Raw genomic sequence first — 16,600 nt, 5'->3', positions numbered from 1 at the left:
CTGGGTTAAATCTCACAGTCACTATCCCTTCTGAACTTGGGAATCTTTCATCTCTTCAAACACTTGATCTTAGTTTTAATTGGTTTTCGGGTTCCATTCCCGCCTCTATCTTCAACATGTCTTCTTTACTTTCTATTAATTTTATAAACAATGCACTATTTGGCGAACTCCCACCAAATTTTTGCAATCACCTTTCCAACTTGGAATCCCTATTTCTTAAAAGTAACATGTTTCATGGCAAGATACCATCCACTTTATCAAGCTGCAAACGGCTGCGAGAGACATCTTTATCGCTCAATGATTTTTTCTGGGACCATACCAAAAGAAATTGGCAACGTGACAAAGCTTATGAGGTTATATCTTCGAGGGAACAAACTCCAAGGTATGATCAACGAGTTTAATTAGTTGATGAAAATTTATAATGTCTCACTTTTATTAATCCTGTCAGCCAATAATTATTTAATTCTATGAGTAAATTTTTTTTATCTTTCTTCAGGCAAAAACTTTTTTTAGTTCCTTTTTTTCTTCTTGAGTGCCGGTTAATAAGTTAAAACAGTTAACGCATTTGTTACTCATGGATTTTAGGAGAAATTCCAGAGGAGCTGGGGAATCTTGACGAAATAAGAGGAGTTATGGTTACAAAATAATTTCTTAACTGGAACCATTCCTTCATCAATCTTCAGTCTTTCTTCTTTATCGAGATTAGATTTGTCACGAAATAACTTGACAGGTCACTTCCCTAACGATATGCACATGTGAAATCTTCATCTTCTTCGTAATTTTACATCTCCCATTACAAATTCTCTTATGGGGACATGTCATGTCATTCCACTATTTAACATTATCTTGTTATTTGTCAGAAATCTATGAGATTATGCAGAATTTTGTAAATTATGTTATAGCATATAGTCTATTAATAAACAGTTTCTTAAACAGGCACCATTCCTTGCGCTGGACATTTATTTCAGCTGCAATGGCTTGATCTCAGTGATAACCAACTCTCTGGTTCTTTCCCCTCTTTCAAATTCAAGATGCCTCTTCTACAAGTTCTTGATTTGAGTTCCAATAGACTATCTGCTGAACTCCCTGCAAATTTTTGCAACAATCCTCCTTTTCTGGAAGAACTTTATTTGTCCAAAAATATGTTTTATGGCGAAATACCCTCCGATATAGCAAATTGCAGCTATTTGCGAATCTTAGTTTTGCAGTTCAATAATTTCTCTGGAGCCATACCAAAGGAAATCAGTAACTTGACCAAGCTTGAAAAGTTAGATCTTCAGTATAACAAACTCCAAGGTGCATCTTATTATAGTTTATATTATACCCTCTCGTGTGATATTTTACCTTAATCAATGATGATCAGTATTATAAGTTAGAATATCTTGAATACCAATGACAATAATGCATCCAATTTTAATCTAATTCCATTACATAAATTCGTAAAAAAATTAAGAAATAATTGGCAATGTTCCTTTTTTGCTCGTGTCTATAACAAAAGTTTAAAAGTTAGTGATACAACAAGTAGTAGAGAAGCAGAAGTCAGAAACAAGCTTGTTATTTGTTAGAAATCTATGAGATTATGCAGAATTTTGTAAATTATGTTATAGCAGATAGTCTATTAATAAAAAATTTCTTAAACAGGCACGATTCCTTACGCTGGACATCTATATCAGCTGCAATGGCTTGATCTCAGTGATAACCAACTCTCTGGCTCTCTCCCCTCTTTCAAATTCAAGATGCCTCTTCTACAATTTCTTGATTTGAGTTCCAATAGACTATCTGCTGAACTCCCTACAAATGTTTTCCACAATCTTCCTTTTCTGGAAGAACTTTATTTGTCCAACAATATGTTTTATGGCGAAATACCCTCCGATACAGCAAATTGCAGCTATTTGCGAATCTTAGTATTGCGGTTCAATAATTTCTCTGGAGCCATACCAAAGGAAATCAGTAACTTGACCAAGCTTGAAAAGTTAGATCTTCAGTATAATAGACTCCAAGGTGCATCTTATTATAGTTTATGTTATACCCACTCGTGTGATATGTTACCTTAATCAATGATGCTTAGTATTATAAGCTAGAATATCTTGAATACCAATGACAATAATGCATCCAATTTTAATCTAATTCCATTACATAAATTTGTAAACAAATTAAGAAATAATTTGCAATGTTCCTTTTGTGCTCGTGTCTATAACAAAAGTTTAAAAGTTAGTGATACAACAAGTAGCAGAGAAGCAGAAGTCAGAAACAAGCTTGTTATTTGTTAGAAATCTATGAGATTGTGCAGAATTTTGTAAATTATGTTATAGCAGATAGTCTATTAATAAACAATTTCTTAAACAGGCACGATTCTTTACGTTGGACATCTACTTCAGCTGCAATGGCTTGATCTCAGTGATAACCAACTCTCTGGTTCTCTCCCCTCTTTCAAATTCAACATGCCTCTTCTACAATTTCTTGATTTGAGTTCCAATAGACTATCTGTTGAACTCCCTACAAATGTTTTCCACAATCTTCCTTTTCTGGAAGAACTTTATTTGTCCAACAATATGTTTTATGGCGAAATACCCTCTGATACACAAAATTGCAGCTATTTGCGAATCTTAGTATTGAAGTTCAATAATTTCCCTGGAGCCATACCAAAGGAAATCAGTAACTTGACCAAGCTTGAAAAGTTAGATCTTCAGTATAACAGACTCCAAGGTGCATCTTATTATAGTTTATGTTATACCCACTCGTGTGATATGTTACCTTAATCAATGATGCTTAGTATTATAAGTTAGAATATCTTGAATACCAATGACAATAATGCATCCAATTTTAATCTAATTCCATTACATAAATTTGTAAAAATATTAAGAAATAATTGGCAATGTTCCTTTTTTGCTCGTGTCTATAACAAAAGTTTAAAAGTTAGTGATACAACAAGTAGTAGAGAAGCAGAAGTCAGAAACAAGCTTGTTATTTGTTAGAAATCTATGAGATTATGCAGAATTTTAGAAATTATGTTATAGCAGATAGTCTATTAGTAAACAATTTCTTAAACAGGCACGATTCCTTACGCTGGACATCTATTTCAGCTGCAATGGCTTGATCTCAGTGATAACCAACTCTCTGGTTCTCTCCCCTCTTTCAAATTCAAGATGCCTCTTCTACAATTTCTTGATTTGAGTTCCAATAGACTATCTACTGAACTCCCTACAAATGTTTTCCACAATCTTCCTTTTCTGGAAGAACTTTATTTGTCCAACAATATGTTTTATGGCGAAATACCCTCCGATACACCAAATTGCAGCTATTTGCGAATCTTAGTAGTGCAGTTCAATAATTTCTCTGGAGCCATACCAAAGGAAATCAGTAACTTGACCAAGCTTGAAAAGTTAGATCTTCAGTATAACAGACTCCAAGGTGCATCTTATTATAGTTTATGTTATACCCACTCGTGTGATATTTTACCTTAATCAATTATGCTCAGTATTATAAGTTAGAATATCTTGAATACCAATGACAATAATGCATCCAATTTTAATCTAATTCCATTACATAAATTCGTAAAAAAATTAAGAAATAATTGGCAATGTTCTTTTTTTGCTCGTGTCTATAACAAAAGTTTAAAAGTTAGTGATACAACAAGTAGTAGAGAAGCAGAAGTCAGAAACAACCTTGTTATTTGTTAGCAATCTATGAGATTATGCAGAATTTTGCAAATTATGTTATAGCAGATAGTCTATTAATAAAAAATTTCTTAAACAGGCAGGATTCCTTACGCTGGACATCTATTTCAGCTGCAATGGCTTGATCTCAGTGATAACCAACTCTCTGGTTCTCTCCCCTCTTTCAAATTCAAGATGCCTCTTCTACAATTTCTTGATTTTAGTTCCAATAGACTATCTGCTGACGTCCCTACAAATGTTTTCCACAATCTTCCTTTTCTGGAAGAACTTTATTTGTCCAACAATATGTTTTATGGCGAAATACCCTCCGATACACCAAATTGCAGCTATTTGCGAATCTTAGTATTGCAGTTCAATAATTTCTCTGGAGCCATACCAAAGGAAATCAGTAACTTGACCAAGCCTTAAAAGTTAGATCTTCAGTATAACAGACTCCAAGGTGCATCTTATTATAGTTTATGTTATACCCACTCGTGTGATTTTTTACCTTAATCAATTATGCTCAGTATTATAAGTTAGAGTATCTTGAATACCAATGACAATAATGCATCCAATTTTAATCTAATTCCATTACATAAATTCGTAAAAAAATTAAGAACTAATTGGCAATGTTCTTTTTTTTGCTCGTGTCTATAACAAAAGTTTAAAAGTTAGTGATACAAGAAGTAGTAGTGAAGCAGATGTCAGAAACAAGCTTGTTATTTGTTAGAAATCTATGAGATTATGCAGAATTTTGTAAATTATGTTATAGCAGATAGTCTATTAATAAACAATTTCTTAAACAGGCACAATTCCTTACGCTGGACATCTATTTCAGCTGCAATGGCTTGATCTCAGTGTTAACCAACTCTTTGGTTCTCTCCCCTCTTTCAAATTCAAGATGCCACTTCTACGATTTCTTGATTTGAGTTCCAATAGACTATCTGCTGAACTCCCTGCAAAATTTTGCAACAATCTTCCTTTTCTGGAGGAACTTTATTTGTCCAAAAATATGTTTTATGGCGAAATACCCTCCGATATAGCAAATTGCAGCTATTTGCGAATCTTAGTTTTGCAGTTCAATAATTTCTCTGGAGCCATACCAAAGGAAATCAGTAACTTGACCAAGCTTGAAAAGTTAGATCTTCAGTATAATAGACTCCAAGGTGCGTCTTATTAGAGTTTATGTTATACCACTCGTGTGATATTTTACCTTAATCAATGATGCTCAATATTATAAGTTAGAATCTCTTGAATACCAATGACAATAATGCGTCCAATTTTAATCTAATTCCATTACATAAATTCGTAAAAGAATTAAGAATTAATTGGCAATGTTTCTTTTTTGCTCGTGTCTATATCAAAAGTTTAAAAGTTAGTGATACAACAAGTAGTAGACAAGAAGAAGTCAGAAACAAGCTTGTTATTTGTTAGAAATCTATGAGATTATGCAGAATTTTGTAAATTATGTCATAGTAGATAGTCTATTAATAAAAAATTTCTTAAACAGGCACCATTCCTTACGCTGGACATCTATTTCAGCTGCAATGGCTTGATCTCAGTGATAACCAACTCTCTGGTTCTGTCCCCTCTTTCAAATTCAAGATGCCTCTTCTACAATTTCTTGATTTGAGTTCCAATAGACTATCTGCTGAACTCCCTACAAATGTTTTCCACAATCTTCCTTTTCTGGAAGAACTTTATTTGTCCAACAATATGTTTATGGCGAAATACCCTCCGATCTAGCAAATTGCAGCTATTTGCGAATCTTACTTTTGCGGTTCAATAATTTCTCTGGAGGCATACCAAAGGAAATCGGTAACTTGACCAAGCTTGAAAAGTTAGATCTTTAGTATAACAGAATCCAAGGTGCGTCTTATTATAGTTTATGTTATACCCACTTGTGTGATATTTTACCTTAATCAATTATGCTCAATATCATAATTCAGAATATCTTCAATACCAATGACAATAACGAATCCAATAATTCAATATATAAAAGTGTACAATTTTCTATTTAAAATAAAATTGAATTATTTCTTTCAAAATACAGGTGAGATACCACATGAAATCGGTAATCTCCATAATCTGGAATTGATGGCGTTTGGTTTTAACAAATTAGTTGGTGTTGTCCCAGCTACAATCTTCAATGTGTCAACACTCAAATCACTTTATCTTTATAGTAACTCACTCTCGGGAAGACTTCCATCAAGCGCAGACATCCAACTTCCAAATCTCGAAGAACTTATCCTGTGGGGTAATAATTTTTGTGGCACAATTCCTAGTTTCATCTTCAATGCTTCTAAGCTCTCCACACTAGAGTTGCAGAAGAACTCTTTCTCTGGCTTTATTCCCAACACATTTGGCAACTTAAGAAACCTTAAGCGGCTTGGTTTAAATGATAATTATTTGACATCTTCAACTCCAGAATTGAGCTTTCTATCCTCGTTGTCAAATTGTAAGTATTTGGAGTATTTTAGCTTTTCTAGTAATCCACTAGGTGGCATTCTTCCAAGGGCTATAGGCAATCTTTCTCAATCTATAGAAGTCATTGGTATGTTCAATTGCAACATTAGTGGTAGTATTCCTGAAGAGATCAACAACTTGACCAACTTGATAGCAATTTATTTAGGAGGAAACAAATTGAATGGATCAATTTCGATTGCTCTCGGCAAATTACAAAAGCTTCAATTATTGGGTTTGGAAGATAATCAATTGGAAGGATCAATCCCATATGATCTATGTCGTTTAGCTGCACTGTTTCAGTTGGACTTGGGCGACAATAAGCTTTCTGGATTCGTCCCATCATGCTTTGGCAATCTCACTAATCTAAGGAAGCTTTATTTGGGCTCCAATCAGTTAACTTATATTCCTTTAACTTTATGGAACCTTAAGTACATCTTGTACCTTAACTTGTCTTCAAATTCTTTTACTATCCCCCTCCCATCAGAGATTGGAAATTTGGAGGTTTTGGTACAAATAGATTTGTCGATGAATAATTTTTCGGGTGCTATCCCAACAACAATTGGAGGCCTAAAAGATCTACAATATCTCTTTTTAGAATATAATAGATTACAAGGCTCAATTCCTGATTTCATTGGTGGTTTGATAAACTTGAAATCCTTAGATTTATCCAATAATAATCTCTCTGGAGCTATTCCTATATCTTTAGAGAAACTATTAGATCTCCAACATATAAATGTTTCTTTCAATAAGCTAGAAGGAGAGATTCCTAGAGAGGGACCTTTTAGAAATTTCTCAATTGAATCATTCAAGGGAAATGAATTATTGTGTGGTATGCCCAATCTGCACGTCCCACCATGTAGAACTGGAATCCACCACACATCAAGGAAAAATGATCTTCTCATAGGGATTGTCTTGCCATTGAGTACTATATTTATGATGGTAGTGATTTTGTTAATTTTACGATATCGAAAGAGAGGGAAGCCACTACTAAATGATGCTAATATGCCACCATTAGCAAATCAGAGAAGGTTTACATACCTTGAACTTTTTCATGCTACAAATGGATTTAGTGCAAACAATATAATCGGTAGAGGAGGTATTGGCTCTATTTATAAGGCAAGAATTCAGGATGGGATGGAGGTTGCAGTGAAGGTTTTTGACCTACAATATAGAGAAGCATTTAAGAGTTTTGATAATGAATGTGACATGATGAAACTTATTCGCCATCGAAACCTTATAAAAATCATTAGCAGTTGTTCAAATGATGATTTTAAAGCATTGGTATTAGAATACATGCCTCATGGAAGTCTAGAGGAGTGTTTGTATTCGAGCAACTACATTTTGGATATTTTTCAAAGATTGAACATAATGATAGATGTTGCATCAGCTTTGGAATATCTGCACTTTGGTTATTCAGTCCCAATAATTCATTGTGACTTAAAGCCTAACAATGTATTGTTAGATGATAATATGGTTGCTCATTTGAGTGATTTTGGCATGGCAAAGCCCTTATACAAAGAAGATCAATCTTTGACTCGAACACAAACACTTGCCACCATAGGCTATATGGCACCAGGTTCGTTACATAATAAATATTTTTTTCATTTCTTTAATACTTTCTGATATGTTTATTTATTTATTTTGATCTTCATTTATGCATAGTATTATAAATTATATTATCTTACTATGTAACTGTTGCAATCCATAGAGTATGGAAGAGAAGGACGAGTATCTACAAATGGGGATGTTTACAGCTTTGGAATTATGTTAATAGAAACATTTACCCGGAAGAAACCCACAGATGAAATTTTTTCTGGAGAAATGACATTAAAGCGTTGGGTTAATGACTTGCTACCTATTTCAGTTATGGAAGTTGTTGATGCAAATCTATTAAGTCAGGAGGACAAACATTTTGTGACCAAAGAGCAATGCGTGTCATTTGTCTTCGATTTGGCTATGAAGTGTGTTGTAGAATCACCAGAGGAGAGAATCAATACAAAAGAAATTGTAACAAGACTCATAAAAATTAGAGACTCATTGCTTAAAAATGTTAACCAGTAGAAGCATGTGACACTCAAATTGATTTCCTTTTCTTTCACTGGTAATGATCTATAATCTTTGCAATGAATACCTCCAATAATTGTGTGTATAGATGTTGTCTAACTTTTAATTCCTGCGAATGCTAGGTTTGCTTTCCTTGGTTGTTGTGCCCCTATATGATCCTGCATTCTCTCACTTTCAAATATTCATTCTAAATTAGCTATGATTCAGAAGGGAACGGATTTGACACTTGGTTAGTTTGCTGCCTCTTATTCAATTTCTAAGGTGATTTGTTATTGTGCAATTTGAGTCCCTTTATGTTTCCATAGAGTTTTCTGCCATTTGTTTAGGTTTAGTTATATTTATATTTTTTCTATAGGGAAAATCTGGGCTTTCATTTGCTATAATTAGGTAAGTGTGATTTAATTATTGTTCTTTTGCTTCATGTGTGGAAAATTATGAATGTTTTGTAGGATTCAGAAGAATTGAAAATTTTAGTGCATTTAGTTTTATACCCGTCAGTTTATGCGTATATTTCATTTTATGAAAACCAAAGCTGGCAGATTGAGAAATGGACCTTATTATATGTCAAATGACCTAACTACTTTGCTCAAAACTAGGGAAGCTATTTACAGTTCCTTTTCAAATGATATTCTTACTTGCGCGTAAAATTAGAAAAGAATATATATTGCACTGAAAACCACATATGAAATTTTTTCTAGAGAAATGAGATTAAAGTGTTGGGTTAATGATTCGCTACTCATTTAAGTTATGACAGTTGTTGATGCAAATCTACTAACTCGGGAGGACAAACATTTTATGACCAAAGAGCAACGTGTGTCCTTTGTCTTCAATTTGGCAATGGAGTGTACTGTAGAATCACCAAATCTTTGAATAAATGCAAAGGAAATTGTAATGGGATTCTTAAAACTTAGATACTTGTTGCTTTAAAATGTTCAAGAGCTAGGCGTATGAGAAAATCAAATTGATTTTCTTTTTTGTCACTGGTAGTGAATTATAATCTTTGCAATGAATGCCTTCAATAATAGTGTGTACGAGTCTTATCTAACTTTTAATTCGTGCGTCATTGCTGAGTCTGTTTTCCTTAGCTACGCCATCGTGTGATCTTGCCTTGTCTCATTTTCAAATATTCATTCTAAATTAGCTATGGTTCCACTTGGTCAATTTGCTGCATCTTATTCAATTTCTAAGGTCATTTGTTGTTATGCAATTGAGTCCCATTAATTTTCTATAGAGAACTCTTGCCCACTTGTTTACTATAATCAGCTTATGTGCATACTGCATTTTGTCAATACCAGAGCTGGTAGATTGAGAAATGGCACTTAAATACTTTGCTCAAAGCTAGGCAAGCCATTTACTATTCCTTTCAATGGAGCAAAACAAAACAATTCTTGCTTGCTCATGAAGAGTGATGATACAGCCACAAACTTTAATTCATTAGTTGAAAGAAAAATTAAAATAAAAAAACAAATCTTGTGAGATAAGAGATTTAATTCAACTAATTTAATCATGCCACATCAGCTTGTACAAAATAAATTTGTATAAGAGTTTGTTACTATATTATTATCCGCTCACAGAATTAGAAAAGAAAATTAGGATTATTGTTGATCCATAAAACTGCCGTTTACTAGATCCACGTTATAGATCTTACACTTAATTTATTATCCATTCGTAATATGTCGGTAAATTCAATATATATATATATTATCAATTGTATGAAGGCTAAAGCTGCGATGCGGGCACTAAGGCCCGGCAGCATACCGAATATAGAAATCAAAATGTTAGATTCAATTGAAGGATTTCTCTACCGTACAATCAGACTGTTGATATTTTATATTCAATGAAAATAGAAAAAGAAAGGCAACTTGGGATGTTGGTTCCCAACTTGAGAAATCCCTAAATTTCTTTCCTTCCCCCCCCCCCCCCCAACCCTCTCTCTGACCAATCTGATTTCTTCGCTTTCTCAAAAGGGAAATCTCTAGAATTTGTTACCTCTTTCAAATCCATAATTTCTCTCATCCGATTACTTTGCTCATCACCTAAAATCAAACCCATTGTCTCTCTCACACCAATCAACCAATCGGAATCATCTACCCTAGTATTTGGTTTATATACGAGAGCTAGAGAGAGGCAAAGTTGGCATCACGTCTGTTGCTGCTTTTCAACCGTCCACCATTATTTCTGTCGCACTGTTGACTATACCATCAGTTCTTCAACCTTCACTGCCGTCATCCTAGCTTTGGCCGAAATCGAGGCCACGTGGGCTTCCCGAAGCCACCAGCAAAAACCCTCAAAACAAGTTTTTTTTTTTTAGTTAATTCTTTGAGGTTTGGTGACACCGGCAGGAATTTTAAACTAAACTTTTATTATTATCTAACAAAGCTCACTACTCAAGAGGATTACAAAGGGATATAAAGATTCACCACCCAATAAAATCCTACAAGAGATACAGGATTTTTTTACTCACCACTCGAAGGAATCCACCCAAGAGATACAGAGTTTAAAGAAGGGACTTTAAAAATAGAACTCTTCTAGACTATATTTTCAAATCACCCTTCTTAAAAGTTACAACTTAATACATTTATATAGGTAACTTGTAACATCTCCCAAGCTGAAGATAAGATTTCTATTATCTAAAATTCAAATCAAATCAGAATTAAAAGTTTTAGCTGTCATGAGGTGGAATATAATAAAGCAAAATTAAATTTGACTACTAGGTCGGTTTGATCAGCAAATGTGAGCAGTTAACACTCATTTAATCATTTCTTGACGTAGAAAACTCCAAATCGAACACTGTAAAATTTGTTGAACTCCTAACTCAAAGAGATTTCCAGAAATATGAAGCTTGTTAGACAGAACTTGATGCATCAATGTCAGTAAATTCAAACTTGCGGCCTTTTGCTGAATTTCTTACAGCTGTGACCTTTGCTGACTAAATCATGAATTTCTTTAAGAAGAGAAGTCCAAATTTGATTCTGTAACATTCTTTAAAAACTAGACAAAATTATCTTTTCAACCATATATTATACATAATTTATCTATTTCTAGAAGAGTACAGTTAATTCTAACAAGTGGGCTGTTAATTTTGACTTTTACTTTCCACATTGACTATCCTTTCCAAATGTTCACATTCATCTTCATTGTTAACCTCCAAACATGATAGGTCTCTAAACACTCCCGTGTCAATTGGTTTTTTATTAGGTGTTATTTTTCTCTTGATATACTTATTTTTTTCTTGTTTGGTTGAAACGACCCGCCCCAAATCTTCAGGACGAGTTTATCTAATCTCGCATAACCGAATCAATAATAATTCTAATATCTAAGAATTCTACCAAAACTTCGGCAGTCTCCTATATAAATATTACATCCCCAAACCTGCAATTTATACAATTAATACTCCAAAAAATAATACAATATTTAATCAACCTCCACAACCAACTTTCTCAATTTAAATAGCAATATCCTTCAAATATATAATGTCAAGAATACAATAATTTATCCTTAATCACAAATAACAAATTATACAATTCAAAATGTCCCAACAAAACATTTATGATTCCTACCTCCATCACGTGGCCATAATTTTAAATCTAACTATCGTTATTGGGTCGACTGATGTACCTGCAAATCTCCTGTGGGGGGAAAAATATAATAAAAATAGGGTGAGTATAAAACTCAGTGAATGGATAGTAGTTTTTAGAAAAATAAATTGATTTAAAAATAACTTAAATCTTTCCCAGATCAATTTCATCAAAATATCATAAGAACTTACATAAACTTATTTAATTCAAATCATGCACTGAAATAACAATATTACATAAATCTGCACAAAATCAATGAAATCATAATACTTATGATATCAAATACTGAATACCAAAAACTATCATCAAACAAGTATCCCAGGGGAATGATCTCATCATATCCGGACCTCGACGGACGGGCAATCAGGGAACCATCATGCTCCGGAGCTACAACGGATAGATAGGGAAATGTCATCTCATATCTCATGTATCTCAACATCTGTATCTCTGTAATCATCATACTGCATGCATAAGCCCCCAAAAGGCAAAAGCACCCAAACACACGACCCAAAGCCTCTATGTGTGTTCAGACGGCGCCCAAAGGCCTCTCATCTCATATCATCTGTATCATTGTATTCATCTCATATTATATGTATCTCTGTATCTGAATAAGAAGGGTACTGTCCAATAATTTTCTAAATTTTCCAACCAACCTTTTATACACATGTACATAAACATATAATCACATCTGAAATCTCATTGCCTTTTTATTTAACATATCTCAAATCCACTCAATTTTAATATCATGCATTTACTCAAAAAAATGATAATAAAATCATCAATCAAACTCATTTTCAATAATAATAAATATCAGCACGTAGAATAAAAATCAATTTTCTAGAAAATTATTAAATCAAAGCATCAAGTACTTATCATCAAAACATGTTGTACTGTATGGTAAAATCAGAATATACTATGAAAATAGGTTTAGTATATTCCACTCACAGTGACGATGTCCAGACTCGGTATCACCAACGTCTGCGGATTGATTCTCGCTCGCGGGTCCTCCTAATTAAATAAACGACATACTTATTATTCGTATCATGAAATACGACTAACAATACGAAATAAAGCTCCAAACCAAACTCCCGGATACATCAAATTTCAAAACTACCCTTATGTCAAAAAATTACCAAAATGCCCCTGACATCGAAATTTACCGAATTACCATCGGAATCATAATTTATCGAATCATCCTCAATATCTTAAATTACCAAATTGTCCTCAATTTGGATAACAAAATTAATCACAAGTTTTGAATTTACGAAATTACCCTCGAAGTTTGAAATTATCATAATGCCCTTAATAACTTAAATTACCGAATTGCCCTCAAAGTCTCAAATTACCTCACTGCCCTAACCTAAAATTACCAAATTATCCACCATTTTCATAAATTACAAATTAACCCTAAAGTCTTGTGAAATTACCGAATTGCCCCACCGGTCAACGGTGACCAGACTTCAGTCAACGACGACAGGAAGCTCAGGTCTGATAGTTCGGACCTCGGTGAGTCCAACGGTGCCGGAGGTGACCTTCCACGCGCGGAGATGGCGGTGGATCGTGCTCCCAAAGCTGTGAGCTTTCCGGCATTCCGGCAGTCGTTCACGGCCAAAACTAATGTTTTAGGTGGCGTGGTTGGTCGGAAATGAAAGCTAGTGACTTGAGGAGTCGAACCCAGCCAGTGGTGCAACCTAATTCCAGCGAGATTGACGGCGACGAAAACGGGTTGAGACGCGGTCTTTCAAGCTTCGATTGCCGGCGTTCTAGCTATTTTCCAGTGAATATGACAGCGGGGATATGATTGTTGTGCAAATTTTATTAAACTCGCAAGCGCACGAATCTATTATAGAATAGACTAATGGTGACGAGTGTCGATCCCACGAAGAAGTAGATTTTAATTGTGTGTAGAATTAATTTTGTAAATGGGTGGTTGGATTTGTGGTGGAAGTGATTTAAATTATCCTAAAATTTGAATTAAAATGGTGAGAAGAATTTGAAGAGAAAACTATTATAATTGAAGTGCTTGGGTATCTGGATCTGTATCAACATGCACCATGGGCTAAATATTCCTTATTAATACCAATTAAATCATGAGGGGGGAATCCACACCTCATGAATCACACTCTAATCAATATGGTGTTAAGGGCTTATCGTGCCAAATAATAATAACTTTGTACTAGGGTGCCGGTGAAACCAGGTCGGTATCTAGACAAGACTATTATTATTTGTCGACGAAAAGTCAAAACATCCACAAAAACTAGAGGGGAAAAGAAAATAAATTTACCAAATAAAGCTCATGACACATGTTGAGACTTCACCTTCAACCCAAGCTTGAAAGAAAATTAGCTACTCATAATTGAACTAGGGGCAAAATGGAAATTTATTAAAATACATAGAAAATACAAGATAGAGAAAGAATTATAGAAAACAGAGTCCAAAAATAGATTCAGAGATGCCAAATTAGGGGGGAGAGGTCCCCTTTTTATAAATACATTCAGTAAATCATGGCCATTGGATTAAAAACAGTTTGGACGCTCAGGATTGCGCCACGTCATCAGTCAACAGTACGCGTGAACAGTACGCGGTTTGACCATGCGGTTTGAACAGTAACACGGTTTGACCACGCGGTTTGAACAGTGACACGGTTTGAACAGTAACGCGGTTTGGTTGAAAATAATCTCATGTGTTGTATGTACCGTACGCGCGTTTTTTGGTCCACTAATATGCTGCCACATCACCATCAACAATACATAAGAATTTTAGTCCAACAGGATCATGACACCTCATCAGTCAATACCACGTCATCGGTCAATGCCACGTCATCGATCCGTCTATGTGAACATTATCGTGAATAGTAACATAGACAGTACCGTACATATGAATAGTACCGTACATGTGAACAGTACCATTTTTCCTTTTATTCTCCTCCTAAGGTTTTTGACCGTCCTGAATTCAAAAGTGATGTCTGTTTTGCCGTTTGATCTCTCGCTTATTGTGAAATGGCTATGATGCCCCTAAAATACATAAAATACTTAATTAAAATAAAACACACATAATTAAATTACAAGAGGCTTAAATACATAAAAGCAAGGGTTGTTAGAAAGACTTGAAATGTAAAATGATTATTTTCTCCTTTATAAATATACATTTTCTAACACTCAACAATGATCGTCGTCACTCAAGCTTTAGATCGGTACTAAGCTCGGTCGGTGAGGTGGCCGAAATTGGCGGCTGGAGCCGGGTCAAGGTCGCGGGTTTCTGGGTCGGATCCGGGTCAAAATGGGTCAACTCTCTTTCTATCTCTCTCTTTGTGTCGCGCTCCCCTCTCTTTCCTTTTTTGGAAACTAGCTCCCCCTTTCGATTTATAGAAACTAGCTTTTTTTTTAAAGATTACCACTAATTAAGCTAATGCCAGACCCGTGTTAAAATAAAATCCAACTACATGGCCAATGAATCTTGTTTGAATTGTCTTAATTTTATATTATGTCTGCCCATCCGTTTGTGGGTGGAAGCTTTTTGAGAACTTGAGATCGGTCCCCAACATCTTGAAGAGTTCCGTCTAAAAACGCCCAGTGAACCGAGGGTCTCAGTCTGTCATAATGCTCTTCGAAACTCCCCAAAGCTTCACGATGTACTTGATGAAGAGACGGGCTGCCTCGTCAACTTTGTAATCGGCTGGTGTGGCAATAAAAGTGGTGTGCTTGCTGTAACGGTCGACAACGACCATAATGCTACCGCACCCTTCGGATTTTAGCAGTGATGTGATGAAGTCTATGGAGACACTTTCCCATGGCCTTGTTGCGAGTGGTAGCGGCTCTAATAATCCTGCTGGGAGTTGATGATCCACCTTGTCTTATTGGCACACAAGACAAGTTCGCACATATACCTCGATGCCATCCTTCATGTGCGGCCAAAAGTACGAAGCTTGGACTACTGCGGTGGTGCGCTCGATTCCTAGGTGACTAGCCCACTTGGAGTCGTGATACTCATTGATGACTTCTTTCCGTAAATTTTCCCTTCTTTGCACGAACAGCCAATCTCCCTTAGTGAGGAGGAAGCCTTTCCTCTTGCCAAAATCGCCTTGTCTTGCCTTCAAGCACATTCTCCAACAAGTCCTTTGCTAACGAGTCTTGTTGGAGACCTTCCTTGATGCGTGAGACAAGGTCGGACTTCGGTTAGCTCATACTAAGTGTTGCCAATTCAGCCTTGCGGCTTAGAGCATCCGCAACGACATTGGCTTTACTCAGCTTATACTTGAGGCGATAGTCGAATTCCGCAAGGAAATCTTGCCACCTTACTTGCTTCGGACTCAACTTCTTTTGTGTCTGAAAGTAGTTTATTGCTACATTGTCCGTCATGATTGTGAAGTGTGAGCTAAGCAAGTAATGTCGTCAAACTCTCAAACAATGGATGATGGGTGTCATCTCCTTTTCTTGCACCGTGTAGCAGCGTTCCTTATCATTTAGTTTTCGACTCTCGAATGCTATGGGGTGGCCTTCTTACATTAAAACTCCATCTATGACAAAGTCGGAGGCATCCGTTTGAATTTCGAAGGGCTTTGTGTGGTCCGAAAGAGCAAGGACGGGTTCTACGAAATGCCTTCTTCAATTCCTCGAATGCGCGTTGGCACTCTTCGGACCAATGCCATATTCAGCTTTTCTTGAGAAAATCCGTCAAGGGTGCCACCTTGGCTGAGTAGCCCTTGATGAAGCGTCGGCAGTAGTTCACCAACTTAAGAAATGAACGAAACTCAAGCACTTTTGAGGGAGGTTCTTCGAGGATGGCCTTTACCTTGGCTTTTTCTATCATGAGTTTTCCGCCCGCAATCTTGTGGCC

The 16,600-nt window shown here is 35.5% G+C and overlaps 2 protein-coding genes across 2 annotated transcripts; both read left to right on the top strand.

The window, feature by feature from the left end:
- The first annotated feature begins 1,031 nt into the window (after positions 1-1,031).
- LOC127898851 (receptor-like protein 46) lies at positions 1,032-5,402 on the top strand. The gene is made up of 2 exons (XM_052431342.1): positions 1,032-1,296; positions 5,167-5,402. Exons 1-2 carry the CDS (start codon positions 1,032-1,034, stop codon positions 5,400-5,402), a joined length of 501 nt encoding a protein of 166 aa, XP_052287302.1.
- A 351-nt stretch (positions 5,403-5,753) lies between these two features.
- LOC127898850 (probable LRR receptor-like serine/threonine-protein kinase At3g47570) lies at positions 5,754-7,548 on the top strand. Its single transcript, XM_052431341.1, has 2 exons — positions 5,754-7,403; positions 7,510-7,548. Exons 1-2 carry the CDS (start codon positions 5,754-5,756, stop codon positions 7,546-7,548), a joined length of 1,689 nt encoding a protein of 562 aa, XP_052287301.1.
- The last annotated feature ends 9,052 nt before the right edge of the window (positions 7,549-16,600 follow it).

The sequence above is a fragment of the Citrus sinensis genome, chromosome 7 (assembly GCF_022201045.2).
Source record: "Citrus sinensis cultivar Valencia sweet orange chromosome 7, DVS_A1.0, whole genome shotgun sequence".
Lineage (NCBI taxonomy): Eukaryota > Viridiplantae > Streptophyta > Magnoliopsida > Sapindales > Rutaceae > Citrus > Citrus sinensis.
This window is presented reverse-complemented; position numbering and strand designations above follow the sequence as displayed.